This window comes from Apodemus sylvaticus, chromosome 2, assembly GCF_947179515.1.
Source record: "Apodemus sylvaticus chromosome 2, mApoSyl1.1, whole genome shotgun sequence".
Classification (NCBI taxonomy): Eukaryota; Metazoa; Chordata; class Mammalia; order Rodentia; family Muridae; genus Apodemus; species Apodemus sylvaticus.
Window position 1 is genome coordinate 66,197,279 of NC_067473.1, and position 21,155 is coordinate 66,218,433.

At 41.6% G+C, this 21,155-nt stretch overlaps 1 protein-coding gene across 4 annotated transcripts in view; it reads right to left on the bottom strand.

The window, feature by feature from the left end:
- Window positions 1-11,495: 11,495 nt before the first annotated feature.
- Trpv5 (transient receptor potential cation channel subfamily V member 5) overlaps window positions 11,496-21,155 on the bottom strand; it is a 38,950-nt gene continuing 29,290 nt past the window's right edge. For 3 of the 4 annotated variants that reach the window (XM_052173559.1, XM_052173558.1, XM_052173560.1), the window contains 6 exons: window positions 21,035-21,111; window positions 20,615-20,780; window positions 20,379-20,445; window positions 18,446-18,714; window positions 15,457-15,563; window positions 11,496-14,733 (listed from right to left, as the gene is read on the bottom strand). In XM_052173559.1, the coding sequence (XP_052029519.1) occupies window positions 14,436-14,733; window positions 15,457-15,563; window positions 18,446-18,714; window positions 20,379-20,445; window positions 20,615-20,780; window positions 21,035-21,111 (984 nt within the window). In that variant the 3' untranslated portion in view covers window positions 11,496-14,435. Of the gene's footprint in view, window positions 14,734-15,456; window positions 15,564-15,655; window positions 18,715-20,378; window positions 20,446-20,614; window positions 20,781-21,034; window positions 21,112-21,155 lie in introns of those variants that run through there. The other variant, XR_007976590.1, reaches the window with a different exon arrangement.

A 21,155-nucleotide genomic window follows, 5' to 3' on the forward strand; every position in this document is an offset into this window, starting at 1 on the left:
TCTTTTTGCTTAATATGCATATAATAACAGTATGTGGTGTGTATGTATCTAGTATCTAGGTGTGGTATGCATGATGTCGTACGTGTTTGCTCGGTGGGATGTGCCATATGTGTTGTGTGGGGTTAGGTTTGTATGACCATACTCCAGCATGTGTGTGGAGGGGGGTTCTTGGGAGTAAAAGAAAGAGATCTCTGTGGGTGGGGGATGGAAAGGCCACCTTCAAATGGAAAGCTACTTGTTTTCCTGCTCTTGGGCCTAAGGCCAGGCCACACAGCCCTGAGCAAACAATGCATTTTCGATTAGCTGCCTTCCCCACCCACCTCGGGGTCAGTGAGTTCGAGCTGGGTGGGGGGAAGGCTGGAATCCAAACCTTGAACCCAGGACCTTTGTGCCCATTAAGCCAAGTGTTTTTCTGACGTTGACCAACTCCACCTTCTCTGTCCTCTTCAGCTCCAAGAAAGGACCCCAGTTTAGTCATAGTGGGAGAGTGGGTAACACAACCAAGTCTCTATCATGCCGTGGAGTGAAAGAATAGAAGTCAGAAGGAAGAAGTCATTTTCTAATATCTTTCCTCTTTTTTCTAGGCTTTCTTCACTTGGCTTTGTTGTCGGGTAGGCAGTGCTACAGCCGCAACATTGATAATAGTATTAAAATGAGTAGAGATACAATGGGGTGACTTGGCAGTCACAAATTTGGATATCGAAATTCTCTCTCTTTGTACCCCATATCATGATCTTAGGACAGGGTGAGGCCTTAGATTGGTGTCTTTATCCAAGGTCTGATAATGGCACCCCCTTCAGGCATTTCCAGTCCTGCAGTTGACAGGTATGTCCCCCTATATGTCCTGAACTGCTGGTTCTGAGGGGAGAGAAAGCAGTCTGAAGTACCTTTGTCCCATGCAATCACTGAGAGAGGAATTAGTTTGGCAGCTTAGAGCCAAGGGATGTTCTCATGCTGCATGCTGTCTGCATTTGAGTGAGGGGTGCTCACAGGTCGTCACAGGGATCGGCCTCAAGTTGAGAGACTTGTAATCTCACTATTTCTACATCTATTCCCCTAATAACAAATCTGAGGAAACTTGTAACACTGAACCTGCGATTTAGCTTCCTCTATGGTGGTTAGCAGACACCGAGTCTAGAATAGGCCACGTGCTGCAGAAGAGCAGTTCATTCTATCTGTTTCTTCTTGCTTTGGGCTTAACCTACTCTCCCATTCTAAGCGGGGGTGATTGTTGGCATAAAAATGTTGCTGACCCCCTCTAGGGGTCACATGCAATGAGGCTAGAGGTGTTGATGAGATTATATGTGTCTATCTGGGCTTTTGTGTGAGAATGGGCCTGGGATTCCATTTTATGCATTCGACATGTTTCCTGAACCTAGGTTCTGTGCATACTGGAGTAATTTGTTTTCCTGTAGGACCTGATGCATGCATCTTCCAATCTGAACCTCTATAGTTTCTAAGTCACAATAGTCTCCCTTGCCAACATCTTCAAGGAATGAAACCAACTTTCATTGAAAGCCACTGATAGAGTATGAAATGTGTGTATGTGTGTGTTTTATACTTGGCTAGTGGGTAGGCAAAATGGCTTTGTATATATGATATAATCTATATGTAGTTTACAATGTGTGCTCTGTGTATGTGTGTTGTGTATGTCATAGTGTATGAAGTGTACATGTTGAATGAAGTGGCTGGGCAGTGGTGCCACACACCTTTAATCCCAAGTAATCTCTTTACTTGGGAGGCAGAAGCAGGCAGATTTCCGAGTTCGAGGCCAGCCTGGTCTACAGAGTGAGTTGAGGACAGCCAGGGCTACACTGAGAAACCCTGTCTTGAAAAACCAAAAAAAAAAAAAAAAGGTGAATGAAATGCATGTGGGGGTGGTGAATAGCATGTTTGGGATGTGTGCACTATGTAGAATTTGTACTATGTGCGTGTATATACGTGAGATGCATGCAGTATTATGTGCTATAATGTATTTAGCATATGCTTGTTAATATGTATATGTGTTGTATCCATGATGTGTTAGGGCATGTATGCATTTGTCATATTGTATGTATGTCTTTTATATGTAGTATGTACATGTGTATGTGTTACAGTTGGCATACATATATGTACTTTAACTATTATGTAATGCATGGTTTGTATGCAAATGTGCTTTATATGTGTATGTGTTGTTTGTTGAGTATGTGTGCTATGTTGTGTTTTATATATATATATATATGTGTGTGTGTGTGTATACATATATATATATGTGTGTGTGTGTAGCAGATAGTTTGTTCATACATGTGGGTTTGTGGGTATGTGTGTCCATGTCTAAAGCTCCGTGTAGTCTATATGGAACTCTGCATTTCTGGCTTCATAATCCTCTCCAGATCTTCCTCTCTCTAGTTCTAGTGACTCTCTCTGCCCATGCTTCTTATTCTGGGCCCTCCAGGAAAATGTCTGTAAGCAGTTTGGTCAGCTGATGATCTAGCTGGCTGATGGCTGGCAGGCAGTGGGGTCTTCAGGGATGAAGCTAGGGCAGGGCAGGGAGGACAGAGAGGTCAGAACCAGTGCTCACTGAGAGTGGAGTTTGTTCCAGTCACTGGGTTCAAAAGCCCTGAGTGCCAACTCATAAAGCCAGTGGAAGAGCTTGACAGGTTAGCAGGTGAACGGGCACATACCACGCACACACACACACACACACACACACACACACACACACACACACACACACCACACCACAGCACTACCCAGGGGCTACCATGTCTAATTAGGAGGCTGGCAAACTGGGCTCTCATGCTAGCTCTGTTGCGTCCCTGTCTGTGACTAAAAGACAGTTTGTGCTGAAACCCTTCAAGGTCCTTTTCAACTCAAACATCCTGTGATTCTGAAGAAATCGGAGTCAGGTGCGGTTTCATGTGTACATAAAGACACTTCAGTTTTCACAGGTCAGGAGGTCTCATTTCTTGCAGAGCTTTTGTACACCTTTCCCCCAAACGTGTCTTTGTTCCCCTTCTCTTCCTCCTGTCAACTGCTGCAGTAGATCCATTAACTTCCCCACAGTAAATTAATGCTGTGATCACTTCCTGCTGCCTCCTGTGTAGGCCCCACTGAGCTTTACAACACGAGAAGTGCCCTGGAGTTTCCCACTCTGTGTTTCTTTGGAAAGTTCTAGACAAGGGTCAAAAGGAGGATGCTTGAAAGGCCCAGGTGCTGACTACGGACCCCTGGGGAGGCCGAGGCCATGGTGAGCAGTACCAGGAAGCTACTTCTTCTTTTTGAAAAGTATGTGTACACATTTTTGACAGTAATTGATGCATATTTTGTGTGAAAAAATGTATCAGTGTGCTGGAGCAATGTTTTTTGTTGCTGTTTTATTGGCTGGTTTTGTTTTGGTTTTGGCACGGGGCACTATGTAAAGTGTGCCCCTGTCTGTTTTCTGGTGTCTTATGACTAGTCTGTACATTTCAAAATCTACCCTGCTCTATGCTTTGCAGGACTCACCCAGGTCATATATGAGTATATGGACAGGACCATCTACCCTCTTACTGTCTTCTTTTGTCTGCTGACTTCCTTGAACTGACCCTGCCACCTTCCTAGCAACATTACTAGTAGGAGACTATTTGGCTCCACCTTGATGAGACTGGGTACACTCATTCTGGGTGCAACAGACTAGTTCCACCTTGAGAATGTTCATGCTGATGGTGGCACCTGCCTAACGCAATCAATGAGTCAGGCATTTGTTCCTCAGGACCCAACTCAGAAGATATCTGGGGAGGGTCTGAGCTTTCTTTTCTGAGGAACTTGGTGATATGGATCAAGGGTTTGTGAGATAATTTTGTTACTTTAGAGGAAACTCGTGAATCCTAAAGACCCCACAAGTTCTGACCTCGCTCACTCAGCACCAGGCTAGATGTCACTTAGGTCCCAGCAGGGGCCCCCTGGAGATATGATGTGTAAAACAAGGTATCAAAGTCCACAGCCTGCCCCTGGGTGAGCCGCAGTCCTAAAGGCCTTGTTTTCCCCAGACTTGTTTTTGCTCTGTTGCTTCCTTCTTCGGCTCTCTTCCACACCAACCACGAGGTCATCTTCCTTCCAAAACAGAACCTCAGTTTTCTTAATCTTACTCACTGTTCCTGCATCTCTTTGTCTGAAGAACCAAGAAGGAGGAAGACTGAAGAAGTATACACAACACTTCAAGCTTTGCCAAGCTATGCAGCATTTGTTAAGGTGGGTTGGCTTTCTAGAAGAGAAAAGAAAAGAGAACAATTGATTTTTAGCTATGGCAGCTGTGATCCAGCTTCAGTGCTGTCAGAAGCCTGACTTTGAGTAGTCACTGACCATCAGAGTTCCTGATTTGCAAAACTAAAGACTCAGTGTCTTAAGGGCCCCTGTTCCCCACTCTTCTCTTTGTATTTTCAGACCCCCCACCCTTTCATCTTCCCCTGGAAGGAAGGCATTTTTCACCTGGAGGAGCTTCTTAGAAATGGATTTTACCTTCTCTGGTCAGTCTACATATATCTATAAAAATAACACGTGCAGATGCTCCACTAGGGAGGGAGACAAAAGAAAAAGCAACAGGGTAAATCAGGGCAAACTGCCTTCTGATCACCTTCTAGCTCTGAGTAGGAAAAGTGTGATCATTTCCAACCTTGTCCATTCCTAGAATTCATAAAGAAAAACAGGGAGGAAACAAGGTGTGTAGTTTCTCTGATCAAACATGAGTAAGCAGGCTTACTACTCCAGGGCAACGTCTCTGAATTCTAGGTTCATATCCATCATCTGTTTCTATTCTTCATGAATTATCTGTTTACGTAGCCAATGATTTGGAGATGTGGGTGAGGTACCAGGAGTCTAGAAGAAATAGTATTGTTTAGGGCTCAGGCGACGATCCTGAATTTCATTGTGGTTGCTCAAAGGCTTGGAAAGGGTCTATTTGATTCTAGCCAGAGACGTTCAGAAGCACATTTTATTACTGATCTTTCCCCCCGATTTGTTCCCACCTGCACTTATTCTTTTTCTTTCTCCACCCCAAGAAACTCAGTGAAAGGGCAGCCGGTGATAAGAACTCTTTCAAATTCTATTTATTCAACACAAGTACTCACTGAAACACCCCGTCACCTCCGTCATAAAACTAAGCAAAATGCCAGACTTGTTAAAGATTCAGGGTGATTGTTTAATGTGTATAGGCATGAGGAAAACCGTGGGCAGAAGTTTCTTCTTCTTCTTCTTCTTCTTCTTCTTCTTCTTCTTCTTCTTCTTCTTCTTCTTCTTCTTCTTCTTCTTCTTCTTCTTCTTCTTCTTCTTCTCCTCCTCCTCCTCCTCCTCCTCCTCCTCCTCCTCCTCCTCCTCCTCCTCCTCCTCCTCCATGATAGTGATCTAAGTGGTTCAAGCCAAAGACATGAAGGGACGGGGAACAAACATCTCAGAGCAAGAGAAAATGTGCGACGGGCTGGAAGCATATCTGAGGTTGGGGGAAGATTCTGAGCCCTGGAATCAAGATGCAAGTCCCCATTTCTCACAGGTAGGGAATTACAGCTCAACCTGTGATATAAGAGAACCTGGGCTCCATTGGGAGAATGGTCCAAAAAACAAAGAAGCACCAAGAAGGGGCACAGCTACTGGAGAGATTCAGTGGTAGGTACCTGAGCAGAGTGTGGTAGGAGACTGAGAGGAAAGTGAAGAGGCAGCAGCCAAGGAGGGGGCAAGAAAAGGTGACCCAGCTAGGAACAAGGCAGGGCCTGAAGCCAAACAGCACATTCTCTAGGTAGCTGTTGGGCAATTCTGGGTCTGAGAATGTGAGGTCCCTGGTCAGTCACTAAAATAACAGGAAATAGGGAGAAGGCGGGGTATGGGGGGAGATCTTAGTTATTCTGCAACTCCTGCCAGTCTGTCCCCTCCCTGCCACTAGGCACAATTCCAGGACAAGGAACACGGGACCGTATGCTTGGATGTGGATGTCTGAATCTAACACCTGTGCTTATTCAGCATAGTTGTACTGGAACATGCATGGAGCTCTGGGAGCTAGAAACAGAGTATGATATGAATGGACGTGAACTGAATCTTAAGTATCGTGAAGTATGTAATATCCTCTTGATAGTGATCTACTTGCATAGAGCCACATGCTATCAATGGAAGACGTTTCCCACACATGGATCCCATTTCCCTTCTTTTGCTTCCTTCTCTTCTTCTGTCTCCAAGGTATCCAACTATCTATGCTGGGCTATAAGTCCTTGCCCACAGATTAGAGTATACAAGGGAACCACCAGAACACAGGACTACCAGTGAGAATTAACATTGAAACCACCACTGTGTGAGTTTGTGACCAAGGGCATCTGACCATTATGGAGGACAATCTCCTAAAGCATATTGAGAGGTATGCAGGTAGCTCCAAGCTTGATATCACTTTAAAGCATCACTGAATTTCAGAATTTGTCAAGAAGTTAGTGTCCCACATAGGTGGGTTGGTTGTCCACCTGTCTATATAGATGAGGGAGATGAGTGTTTCCAGGACTCCATACGCCCTGGATTATCTTCCTGCTCTGAACTACTCAGGCCTATGACCTCAACTGGACAGTCTGAGAATTGACTTCCTTGTCTGTAAAGTGGAACATTCATCCTGCCCTGTTAACTTTATAGGGCTGTTGTTAGGATTAAAGGTGATAATGGACATGAAAAGATTTTATATACTATAAAATAAGGGAGGAATGCAAGCCACTTGGGTGATCAGTGTTGCTCGGATGGGAGTATTTGAAACTGAAGAGTCTTAAGAGAGCTTTATCTCAAGCTGCATATCTTATAATGGCAGCACTGGCTTTGAGGCCCAAAACATTTGAGTCATAAAGTCAGATTTGGCTAATTTCTGGTTGGGTGATCTTGGGCAAATAGTCCACCTGTCTGAAACTCAACTTCCTTGTCCACAAACTGAGCACAGCAATAGTCACTTTACCTTTGGCAAGAAACTCACCTTTCTTTGGCCTTTCATTGCCTGTTTGTGAATGAGTATAATAACAGCTACCTTACAGGCTTATGGGAATTAGACATGACAGGTGTATAGGGCACCTGGCCCCTGTTAAATGTCCACTAATAAATAACATGTTTTGTTTGATTCCTTAGTCTTTGTCCTAGAGCTCCTTTAGAGACTAGGTTAATTTGTATGAAATGGAAGTCCCGTTCCATTTCAGAGGTGAACATATCCAAACTTTGATTATCACCTACTTTCTCTAACACTCATTGTATATGTCTTACCTCATCCATCCCGAGGCTTGTTTACATATGATGATATGACCATATGTAGAGGAGAAACTTTTAGGTAAAGTAGATATAATATTTTCCTGATAGGCTCTTCAACCAGAACAGTCCTGTCCAAGCTCAAGAGGATATCTTAAGTCAATGGTTCTCAACCATCCTAATGCTGTGACCACTTAATATAGTTCCTCATGTTGTGGTGGCCCTCAACCATAAGATTATTTTTGCTTCTACTTCATATATGTAATTTTGCTACTGTAATACATTATAATGCAACTATCTCAGGTTTTGAGAATCTGAGAAAGAGTTGTACATTCCCTCCAAAGTGATGGTGACCCACAGATTGAGAACTGCTACCCCAAAGTAATCTACCCTTTAATCACCAGTTCATTCAAGAAAGTGTGGCCCAAATGCTGGGTTATCTCCTTTCCACACTTTGAAGCAGATTCCATCACTCACCATCAGTCTAGACTCATTGGCATGTTTCATCTCTCTCTTCTCATAGTGTACAGTGAGCTATAGCATGAATGAGCTTCCTTCCTTTACCTGTTTCTTCCACTTTGAAATCCTCCAAGGAAGAGGCCAAACCACAGTGTGTTCTTAATTTTCTCCATTAGTGCCTTTGGCATAACGTTGAACTCTGGTTTCTGAAAAACAAACTGTGCCACAGGGCTTGCAAATCACTTAGTATGTATATTTACTTTCCAGGGCAAAGTTAGGTCAGTGCAGAAGGAAGAGACCAGAATAGGGCAAAACTAATAGGAAGAGGTGACCATGGGAGTTGGAGGTGTTGGTCAATCCACAGCCCACATACAAAGAAGTGCATGGCCATCTGCTCCTGAAAGATTTATTGTCTTGTGGTGAGCAGGGTGCAGCAAGCAGATGGGATGGAGAGGGCGGGGTGCATGTAGTAAAGCCACCTGTGTCTCTAGCTACTGCCATCTTTTGTGATGTGAGCTAACCCATCACAGGTACTTCTATGGACTTGCCACGGTGATGAAATGTAATTCTTGACCTATAGGGCTATGGTTCAAGGACTCAGTTTTTTCTATGGAGAGAGAAGGGAATACTGAGAGTTTTGTGAAAGGAAAATAAGAACAAAATAACCCCCCTACTCTGAAATTGTTTGATATGAGCAGAGAGGAAGAAAAATGAGAGTCTAGGAGAGGGCTGGGATCTAAGGAGTCCCTAAGGCGAGAGGGGCTGATCATCCACTGGGGTTATAGTTTTTGACCCTAAGTCTCAAAAAAGGCTTTGAAGGACATAACCATGGACATTTCCCTGATATTTCTTTGATTTTCATTATTCTTATTCCTTAGCAACCATGAATTACGAGGCAACTGGGAGCTGATGAGGAACAGAGGGAATGAGAACAGACAGAGCCTGGCCCAGGCCAAGACATTACAGTGCCGCCTTGCATCATACAATCTTAGCCTGCACGCTTTCACATGCAGGCTGCTGTTTTGTCATCACAACTGTGCCAGGTTGACAAGCCAGAAATCAAGATGATCACTGAGTTCTGTCCAAGTTCCCTCAGCTAATCCCATTAGCAGAACTATGGTTTGGAATTAAGTCTAGTCCCGAGTATATGGTCTCTGAAGGACACAGCTCTGCATAGGACTCTATCGGAACAAGGAAGGAACTGCCTCTTGAGCTCACCTTAGCTATGTCTAGGACGTAGGGTGGTCGCTGACCAGAGAAATGCACAGTGGAACTGGGAGATGGAGTCATGATGCTATAATGAAAACGTTGTGTCAGTCTTATAGTTGACTTCCTAGCTGGGTGAGGAAGGTGTCAGGACTTTGGTTCAAAAGGCAGGGAACGAGGGAGTTTGATTGGATGGGACCGTAAGAATCTCTAAGCAGAAGGCTTCTGCCTGGGACTGCTTGGGTAGAAGCAGGCTCACATTCTATTTCCAGCTGCAGCTCAGCCTTGCACAAGCCTCTGCACCCTCAGGCCCAATTGGCTCTAATTGCCACCTCCTCAATCTTGGGATGACAAAGAAGACCTACAAACAGTATAAAGAAGGTGTGTCTAGCCCTTCCCCAGGTGGCTCCTGGCTGGCTGCCATGCCAAGCAGAGAGAATGGGCCACATGGACCGAACATCTCCCACTAAGGTGACTGCTTATCACCTGGTCAAAGTGTTTCTTTCCTTTGTTTTCACTTTTCCTTCATTACCCATTAAGAAACAAGCCTGTGACAAAGAGGAAAATAATTTGTGACCCCTACAGCATAGTGTTCTCTCAGCTTTTCAAAGTGTTCCTGGAAGGGCTAAAGGACCAATGCTTGGCTTTTCTCTCCAGCTCCTTTTCTGCCCATGGTCTAGAACAAGCCCACTCTACTCTGGGTCTTATCAAACCAGCTTCCCCTTCCCTATTTCTCCCTCATTTTTAATTTGTATATCTCAATTCTCATCTATCATATTTTATCCTGCATTTCTTTAAGTATGCCAACCCCACTGGTGGTACTTTGATCCCTGGCCTTTTCTCCAAAGACTGAAGACAGAGCCATTCTTTGGGGGCAGCTTGGTCTCCTCACCAGAGTCTTGTCAAACCAATAACATACTTTGCATGCTTGTTCTTAAGTTGAGCGACACTTGTAGGAACAAAACATTCTCATCCCTCCCCTGCCTCTGGCCTATGGGGCATGCAAGAGCAAGCTTTTCCTGCATTCTCTCAGAAGGAACTAGGAAGAGGACAGAGCAGGAGAGGAAAATGGGAGTCACTTGCAGCCATACTGGTAGAGTTCCCTTGGCAAGAACAGCAGGGTATCTTTCACTGTATCTTGCATCTCATCCCCTCCACTGTTCTCTAGGGTGCCCATAAAGCAGGCAGCAGAAGAATATCGCTCCATGCTTCAACCCTTTAGTGCATGGCACACTGGCTACATCTGCAGAGCCTTACCAGATGCCCCTTTGTATTTTCTCTCCTTTTCTTGGGCCCTTGAGGATAGACTTGGAAACTTGTAGCTCACCCAAATGCTTCTCATAGAGAGCATCACACAGGTGTAGGCTCCAAAAGTTACATCCAGAGACCTGCTGCAGGACTCTTCTGACTAATATCTATCACCTTTCTTCTTTTTCTTTTATCTTTCCTGTAAATCCTCTATTTGTATTGTCCTTTCTCTTTCTCCTCCTCTGTTTTTCTCTTTTAATCATGTGTACACATTCACAGAGAAGTATATTTAAGTGAACAACAAAATGACCACTAGTAAGTTCCTCATTTTTAAAAGTCTGTTCAGGATATTCCACTCTTGTTATGTTCATCTTTATTGAACATAACCTCACTCAAAGGCAAGAAAGGAAAAGAGATAAAACAAAACTAGTTCATATTTGTGGGCACAGGGGGTGGGGTGGCGGGAGAACTTAAAACAGGTGAATCATTCTTAGATTCAGTTAATGAATATTTATTTCATAATGCATGGTACCAGGAATTGTACAAGTTCCTGAGAATACAATAGTGAATAAAATGAATTTTGCCCCTGTGCTACTTAAAGTCTAATAAGAAAAATAGATATTAAATAAGTGTAATAAAGTCCAAGAGAAAATATAAGTGATCTGGAAACAAAATGGATGTGTTCTACTTCCCCTTGGGGTAAGGGATTAGATACACACATGTATACACACACAGACAAACATACATATATATAAGCATACACGTATACCCAGAAAACACACACATACAAACACACATACACATAGATACACATACATATATGAGAACACACACATATACCCAGAAATCACTCTCTCTCTCTCTCTCTCTCTCTCTCTCTCTCTCTCTCTCTCTCTCACACACACACACACACACACACAGATACACATACATATATACAAATACCCAGAATACACACACAGACACACAGGTACACAAACACACACACACACACACACACACACACACACACGTCTGCTTTTTAAAGGTTGAAGGAGAATGGATGCCAAGGGTAAGAAGATGTGTAGAGGCCTGTCAAAGGGAGCAGTGCCATCTAGGAACTAAAAATAATTCATTGGATGAATTTCATTAGGAAGGAGAGAGATGCCCATAGAAGCTGTAAAAGTTCAAGCAAGGAGCTGCTTTACCAAAGACCATTATCTGTAGCAGGGCTTACATGTCACAAACAAATTTTAGATATAGTGTAGACTAGGGACTTGGGATGACCAAAATCACATGCAAACAGAGCAAGCAAGGATATGATCTTGTCACGCAGAAGTAAAGTGTTGATGACCTATTTTAGGAATGGCAACAGTTTAAAGAGTTGAAAATACATTTTCATCGATTTTTTATTTTTTGAATATTGAGGTTTGAGACAGGGTCTCACTGTGTAGCTCAAGCTACCTCTAAATATATGTTTCTACTGTCTTTGCCATTGTCTCATGCATTTTGGTACTATAGGTGCACACCATTACACTGGACTTAGGAAGGATATTTTCATTAATGCTACAATGATATGAAGTAGTAGTTATAACATATCTAATGATAAAAAGAATTACTTTTAGAATATACTATACTTTGATATTCTTAAAAGAAAAAAGTATAGATACAAGTTCTTTGTTACACTGAAGAAATCTTTGGAAACACACACAACAAATTTTTATTAGTATTATCACCTGAGGAAATGTATAAGGAACTAAGGCAGTTGCAGGAAAATTCATTTTTTGTGCTTCATTAAAATTAGTTTAACAAAAAGTAATGAGCTGTCTATCCATGGGCCTTGAAAATGCTGGATAGGAGGGTTGAGACAGTGCAATAAGGATAATTCCCAGACTGTGGTTTAGGGAATCTTGCCTGTTATTCTGATACTTAACATGGTTCAGAATACTGGTGGAGAAGCAGGTTTGATGATGACGAAAAATTGGAGTGGAGGTGCCTATAAAACATCCAAAGTAGAACAAGTTTAACAGTGGAACATCTAAGTTGTTCATGCCTGGAGCTCAGAAGACAGATGTGAGATGAAGATAGACCCTTCAAAATTATAAGCTTATATGTGGTGATCTATGGCAGTAAGTGAGATGAGAAACAAAAATCTGTGTAGATCAAAATTATTATAAGTTGTGGTAAAACAAAATCAGCCAGACTGGTAGGAATATGAAGTGCTGAATAGTCTTGTGTAATCTATAGAGCTCAACAAAAACTGAGATGACTGAGTAGGTTTACCTTCAGGGAAATAACAACAGTGGAATCTGTGGCATAGAGAAAACTAGATCAAATCACAAAGGGCTGAGAAATCAGGGGAAGCCATTAGATAGTGGAATCAACTCCTATGATGTTTGGCATTGATCAGGAAATAAAAGTGATGGGGCAGTTGTTGAAAGGAGTTGAATTTGAGGGAGGGTGTTTAAATAATACAACATTCTTGCTAGCACAGGTGGTGGAGGAGAGGTTAAGAATGACACAAATGAGAAAGGCCAGAAGATTCGGATGATAGGCACATCACTGGTATCTGAAAATGCAGAGGGATCTGGGTCTTGAACAGTCTGGGACATAGATGAAGTTTAAGCATACATAAGATGGAAGTGCTTCTACTGTGAAAGAAAATGATGGTTAATCATGACTCAGTCCTGTCAAGTTTCATACCACCAAAGGTCTGTGTACATTTTTGTGATAGCTCACTATTGGGCATACAGCTTTGAATATGTCCACTGGAATGCATCGTCTAAAATTTTCCAAATCTTACTTATTTCTTTACTTTTCCAACAGCAACAGCATGTTTGGCTCTCTGTCTGAGGTGATGAGAGAAGGGTGTAGAGTATGGCAATCTCACAACAAAATCAGGAGCCTATGTTTTCAGCATCAAGGAGGATAATTTGAAAAATAGTACCTAAAAGATAGACCATCCTATAGAAAAGAATGATTGGGCCATTCAAACAAGGAAAACATGCTTCACCAATCATAAAAATACATCAGAATTCAAAAGAGATGCTAACACCTCAGACTCTGAGCTTCTGGAAACAAGAAGGCAGTGCAATGATAAAAACTGGCCCATAAATAAGAGAATGAAATGAGAGTCTCAATTTCCTTAGTCTTTAGGGAAAAGGAAATCAAAGCTACAATGAGATAGCATTTCACACCCACTAGCAGAAGCTATAAAATGCTGAAGGCTACTATGGAAACAGTATGGTAGTCTATCCAAAGAATTAAACATGGGGTTGTCATAAAATACATCAGTTCAACTTCTAGGCACATAATTTTTCTACATCACCCAAAAACTAAAATTAAGGGCCTCTATAGACATGCATACTTTTATTTTCATAGCAGCAACATTCACAATAACCAGAAGATAAGAAAACCCATTGATGAATGAATAAAGTAAGGTGTGGGTATATACAGACCTAAAGGGGAATGAAATTCTGATAACTCTAGAGAATAGAGGAAACCTTGAAATTAGTATACTAAATCAAACAAGGCGAGTGCAATGGAACATATCTTGTGAAGTCCGTCTTAGATAAAGCACCTACAATCAATTCCTAGACAGAGAGTAAAATAATGGTTATTGAGAACTAAAGGGAAGGAATAGTGGAGAGTTACTGTTCAATGGATGGGAGTTTCAGTATCTGAGATGAAACATGGTTGTAGATGAATACTAGTAACGGTTATGCAATAATATGAATGTACTTTTACTGAAATTAGTAAAAATGATAAGTTTTATGTAATATATAGTTTTGACATAAGAGAAAAATTAAAGAAAACAGGATAAGGAAATGTTTTTTTTTTCCTGTCGTTTTCTACAAGGGATTGTTAGCTGGGAAAAGAGTCCCAGGAAGAATAAGGCGATAGGGAAGGATGTTTGCAGTATGATGGTTCTTTCTACGTTATGCATTGTAAAATCAGAAAAGTCTCCTGGCTTGCTGTTTTCTGGCTTCTGTTCAAGGCATAAGAAAGATGGTCCAGATGTCAACCAGAGATGCCAATCAACCCCCATTTCATGTCCTCAGGTGCCAGGTTCTCAGGATATGAGCATTAGAGGAACTTATAAGGTAAATACAACACTAGATGACCTTTGCCCATCTCTACAAATACTGTAATGTGAAGGGTGAAATATTGCCTCTTAGAGAATATTTTATGTATATTGTCCAACTGTTCATAACCATAGAATTCAGATTCCTGCAAAGCAGCTCTCTCCTTCTCCATTCAACTCAACTACCCCTCTCTTTCTCCCACACCTTGACCCACGTGGAGCTAGGCCTAGAGAAACAGGATTCTCTTCAGAAATGGTAGATCTCCTCTCCATCCCCTTCACCAAGGTCTAGTCCAAGATTCAAATGTCCCAGGGTGTTTCGACGGAGAATTTCCCATCCGCGGTGGCTATTGCTGCTTAGGGATGTAGTCCTGGACAAAGAAGGTGTTTGGAGAACCACAGAGCCTCTGGCTAAAGTCCCAGTCTCAGTCCCAGATGGTTGTTTCTCAGATTGCTGCTCTTGTACTTCCTCTTTATCTGAAGATTTGAAAGCTTCAACATATCGAAGTACTCGATAAGGATTCTGCTCCTGATGGTGTTCAACCCTGGAAGGAAAAGAAAAGGGCTCATTAGAGGATGGTGAAGGTAGGTTATAGAGAGAAACATAGGGGAGCATGGAGGAAATGAGTTATTAATAAATAAGTGGAGACCAGAACTGGAGGAAGAAGAGCATCTCAGATGGAAAAAGCAGAAGAGAATGGACTGAAAGCTAACCTAAGAACGAGGTGAGAGAACTAAGGAAGTCAGCTTTGGAGAGTGATGGGATACAGGATGTGCTATATGTGGCAACATGACAGAGGGACATGGGGGGGGGGCGAGAGAGGGAGGGAGGGAGGGAGGGAGAGAGAGAGAGAGAGAGAGAGAGAGAGAGAGAGAGAGAGAGAGATCAGAGAGTCATGAGCTTTACATTAGTATTCAATTCAAGGAGTCAAATGAAGGGTGAGGAAAGTCGGGTCAGGAATAAAGATTGTCTATGAAGAAAGAAGTTAGAGACAATGACAAAGCATATTGGAAATGAGGATAAGGAAGTAAAATGAGTAAAACAAATGGGACAACCCATATCTACACCTGAGCACTTACATGTCTGTGTGCATACCTTTTCACACACCACTGCCTTGTAATAAACACAGCTTGCTATTGTTTTCCAACCCCCCAATAACAAGTCGCCTCTTCCAATCTCTCAATCTAACACAATCCCCTAACATTTCTTGGTTTCTCTCACTTTCAGAAACTCCATCTGCAGCTTTCACATACATGCTTCCCCTCACCGTAAGAACCAGCGGTCTCCAAGGCCGTATTCACAACCACAGATACCAGAGCGAGGCCACAGGAAACGAGGCATTTTCCTCTCCAGCATCACTGTTGTGGCTACAACCTGGAAGGAGATCAGGTAGCAAAAGATCTCAAAAAGAGTTGGGAGGAGCAGAGAGACACCAAGACTGCCAACAAAGGAAACAAAAAACTTACCTGTTCAAGGAAAACCCTGGAGACAGTTGTAAGGGCCACTGTTCATCTATAAGGTCGTTCTAGAACATGCTAACCTGGCTATTTTATTAAAACAGGACAGAGGATATTTTTGCTTTTAATGGAATAATGAGTTCTACATTATTATTTGTATTCACAGAAGTGACTCATTCCAAACTAATATGATTTCTCCTCCCTCACCATAGAAAAACCACAGACCAATGACATTGACTTAAATACACTTATTAAATAGGATCTATATGATATGAGGAATGAAATGAGGCAGCTCCAGTTCAGGGCCTTCCTAACAAATTAAAAGTCCATATCTTAAGAAGGAAAATGTTTGGTTAATGTCTGAACTGGGCAAGGAAATTTCTAGTAGCATGTTCCATGTTCTGTCCTTTGTCCTGCCCTCATTAGTTAGCTAGATGAAACAGACATCAAGCTTATCAAATGTGCTTGTGACACAAAGCTGGGAGGATACATAATCTGTGATACAAAAGCAATATAAAGTGATTTCACCAAACTGGAATGCTACTCTGAAGTCAACAACACAAAGTTAACAGAACAAAATATGAAGTACAACCTTTATCATTAAGGAGATTTTAGCTCATTCCCATGACAGAAATCTGAGGGGTACAGTTGACTGTACACTTATAGTGGGCCAGTTGTACATCTGGTTGAAAAACAGACTACATCTTACATGTGGTCAACAATAAGTAGTATGTCTTCCATAAGAAAAAGCATCTTCTGGCACTTGACTGTTCCTACCATATCAGAAGCTTTCCTAGCATCAAACGGATCATGAGCAGAGTATGCAGTCAAGATGGCTAGGGGGCAGAAGACTATAGATGCAAGGAACTGCCAATCCCCAAATAGCCAGCCCTTCATGGCACGTGCTTGTCCCTCTTCTCTCCCTTCACTTGGTCTCTTGGTTGTAACAGGTTCTCTTGCACCTCAGGACTTCCAATCACATTGTTATCTTCTCCTGGGTAGCTGTTCTTCTTTTCTCAGAAAGGACTACTCATGGTTCTTCTTCACTTAGGCATCGCTTGACCCTTTTGTTCTAACAGAGGAGCCAATGTTTTTCATCCAGATTATCACCTAGTCACTTTCAGATACCTGGTTATAGTCAGTGGGGCTTCAGAGTTAGTCTCTTCTTCCTAACAGACTGGAGATAAGGGAACCTCATCTCCTTACTGCTGCTACTGCCTCCACTATTCAGCCCTTGTTAAAAGAATAAGCTTTTCACCTAAGCTTTATTACAATCCCATTGAAATTAGACTAAATTGTCTTGGGTCAAATATACTTATAATTTTATTTTTTGAGATGTTGGGAATTCAACTTCCAGCCTTGGACATGCTAGGCAAGCAAGCTACTATCCAGCCTCATCACTAGTCTAAAGTTGTTCTTCTAAAGCATGTCCAGTTAAACAATGTCTTCAATGCAACTTAAATGGGACCATTGGAATAGTGTACAGCAGCGTGCTCTGCTCCTACTCTCTTAGATGGATGGCGCTTCTTAGATGTTTTGTCAATATAATGGGGGTGATCTACGTTGGAAGAAGGAGTCAGGTTATAAATGCAGAACATGGAAACAGATGAAATATGTAAGGTAGGGATTGAATTCTAAACAGATATGTAAATCCCCTTTGACTTTCTAAACTTCCCATTTATGAGGATTAGCTCATCCACCGTAACTCTTTACAAAAAGCTATTTAGGATTGCTTGATTTCTCTTTGTGGCCATGTATATTATCTTAGTTCTACTAGCTAGTCTTACCCATCCTTTGTGTCTGTCACAAACATTCCTCTTTTGATAAGAGAATTTCATAACTTACTACTTAAGTCCCTCAGTTTCATCCCTTCTTAGCACCATGCACATTTCTGTATCAATTTTCCTTCTACGAGTGTTCAGCCTCCTGTGAGGTGATTTTACTTGGTGTCTAAATTTCCTGTAGCTTGGTACTTCAACCAGAGCACAGAGTATGTCTTTGATAGTTGTGTTTGTGTCCCAGTTCCTAGACATTTAATAGCCTTTTGCAGACCATTGATACATACCCATTATATAGTTATCTGAAGGGTAAACAATAGTTATATTTAAATATTTATATAGTACTTATATGGAAGAATATGTACTTTCTGATAAATAGAAGTAAAAAGTCTGAGGCTTAAGAATAGAATTATTGCAGGATAAGTTTTAGTTCACTTCAATATGAATGCTTCAAATAACAAACTTTTCACAATATAGAAAACTCCTATTCTCTGAAACCTTACTCAAATATACAAGATAATAAGGTCATAATTAGACTAAAGAATATGCTGAATGACTCTCATACCAATATGTAATTATGCTGAGAAGCAGCTCAATTATTTCTTAGAAGTATTTGGAATGTAACTCCTAACTCTGGTATTTGATTAGCTTATTGTGATACAAAGAAAAGATATAATAGGGATTTAGGGTTTTATACAATCTAATAGAAGAAAAAGTCTAAATTTAAGAGCTATATTATACAAGAACAAAATATTCTTGTACCCTGTAGATTCAAAGAGTACTGGATCTGCCTTTTACCTGAAATAAATGGCCAAACCCTGTGCTTAGATCCTCCATTATATCATGCTTCTGTCCCTCCACCAACTCACACATACTTCAGGTGTCTATACATGTAACTGAAATGATAGCCTCTTGGGGCTCTTCTGTGACTCTACTAAGAGTGGCTCACAATAAACACATCCTACTGTAATGTTTCACTCCAATTTCTGCCCCTTTGCAGGACCAACACTAATAAACTTACCTGTGCTCTCCAGAGCTCATCCCTCTCCTGGGCCACTCGCCAGTGAGTATCGCCCATCATGGCAATGAACAAGTTGAGCATGAGCAGTGTGGCGATGATGGCAAAAGCAAAATAGGTTAGGTGGTACATGAAGGGCAGATCCACACTGTAATTGGCAGGACCGTCAATGATGGTGAGGAACAGCTCAAAGGTACTGAACATTGCTGTGGGGTAGTCAGAGAATTCTCCCAGATTTTCTGGATCCTCTGTCTGGAAAATGATATAGAAGGCTGCTCCACCCAGGAAGAGCCATTGGGGAATTAAATTGTCATGGTTAGTAAGGCCTTGATTACCATTAGTTTTACTTCTGATGCATACACATCCATCAGCTTATACACATGCACACACTAATATACATCAACAATGTAATTATCTTAGAACTGGCTTATCCTATGAATCCTGGCTGTTCCCACTGTTCTGGGTAAAGATAACACTCAGCCATTTATTAAAAAGAATAGGTGTACGTATATACGTAGTAAGTTACCTAATAGATTATTACCTTTTGGAAAAGCAAATATTTGAAAGATAAGTCATTAAAAGAATGTATTGGATCTAGAATGATTTCAAAGAACAGTGCGCATGATAAGGATAAACGATAAGGCTAAAAGAAGAGTACCCTTTAATCTTCATGACGTATAGATAACTATCCATTACTTTGAGACTTGCTAGGCTAGCTTTGAGCATCACAGAAAAGCTATCTCTGCCTAGCATATAGCCTACCACATGGCAGGTTATCCTCTATCCTTCTGAAACTAGACCTTTGACTTCTCTCTGTATGGGACACTGAAACCTATGGCAAGGTGATGCCAAGCCCATACAGACTTTGTATGAACTGCAAGCTTCCTTAAGTAGATCACAAGCATGGTGAGTGAACAAGCAGTGACTAGGGGATCAGTGGTATAATCTTTAGGAAACAATCCTGTTGCTAATTCTGCTAATAGCTGGCTACATATGGCTAAGTAAAGAATTTGGGGTAGAAAAGGGAGGAAAACTTATATCAGGCCTCACAGGATAGGCTACTCCAGATAGATTGCCAGTTTGATTCTTTCTCACTTAAGGTCTTAGTATTTTTTTATATTTATTTTTATTTTTTATCTACCATTTTATGGGAAACCTCACTGAGCAGAGAATTTTCTAGAGATAGTAATAACATTCTGTAATGATGGAGAACAGAGTTCTTCAGAGATCAGTTTTCTTGTCTACCCTCTTCACTAATGGATGACCAGTTACAGACATGGAAGACTTAGCTAGAATTACAGGTTTTTCGTGAATCAAACCTGGGCCTTCCTCCCACCTATATGAACTCTGTTTAACTATCTATGATCCCTCTGTTCTCCCTGCTGCCTTTTTCTTCCTGTACCTGATGTTCTCTGTTACTTGTCACTCCACACTGTATCTATTTGTCTCCACTCTCACAGTCTTTCATTGTCTGGACTCTCTGTGATGGTCCTCATTCTGAACCACCTTTTTTTATTTATTTATTTATTTATTTTTTTTACAACCCTTTCCTTTCATCAATACTTTAAGGGACTACATATAGAAAGAGGGCATTTCTGTCTTATTGCATGTCTTTCATTCCTCTTTCTGAACTGTAAATATAGCAGAGTATAACATGGTGGTTGTCCTATTTGCATAGCATTTAAAAGATCTACAACTGCTCAGTGTTTCATGTCTTTCTGCAATATTCCTTTAAGGGACTTGCAGCACAGTTAGCTGACATAAATCTTAACAGCCCAGAACTCACAAGTCTACCTTCCAGGCCTCCTGGGTGGTCCTTTTCTTTGTACAAAGGTATGTTTTATTGACAGAGAATGACAACAATGAAATCAAGAGAATGTGGGAACTGAGAAGAGTCAGCTTTCTGAATCTAACAGTCTAGAAGTAGTGATGTTACCTGAGGCAAATCCCAGGATGACCATAGCCATTAGCCAGCAGAAGCGCAGTAGATCTCCAAAAATCATCTATAGGAATCAAAAAGAAGAGGAAGAAAGATGAATGTCTCTTGGCAGCTGTTGCTAACGAAGCTCCCTGGTCTGCTCAGAGCAATACCTTTTATTTACAGCTGTTGCTACCCTTCCATCTATGAAGGTTCTGTATCCAAATCAGAGAAATGTTTGAGAAACCACTGACCTTTTGAATCATGATTGTGAAGGGGCCCAGCATCTGGAATCCTCGGGAGAAGTACATGACACTACACCAGCCCAGCACCAGGGCCATGGATAAGGGCACCACCTCCCCATTCACATTGGTAAGCCTCATCACCATAGTCAGTAGCACAAGGGAGGCATATGTGATACTGGAGTGAGAGCAGAAAGAAAAAAGTTAGGTATGAGCTGATAATCTTCTGGATTTACTGTATCACGATGGTGAATTGGCTAACACCCACACATTCAGGCCAAGTCTTAAAAGCTAAAACACACATCTAAAGATGCAAATTCACTAGGCAGAAATCCCTGGAGTGTCACCTGCTATCTAAATCTCAGAGAGTGAACTAGAGACCTGCAACATTCTGGTAAATGAAATCAGGGCCTATGAGAAAAAGACACTCACATGATGACATGGAATGGACCCCCAAGAACTGTTTGTCCAAAGTAGCGAGAGGCACCAACTCTGAAGATGTCTGGAATCTAGGGAAAGATGATAAAGCAAAAAAATAATATAGACTGCAATT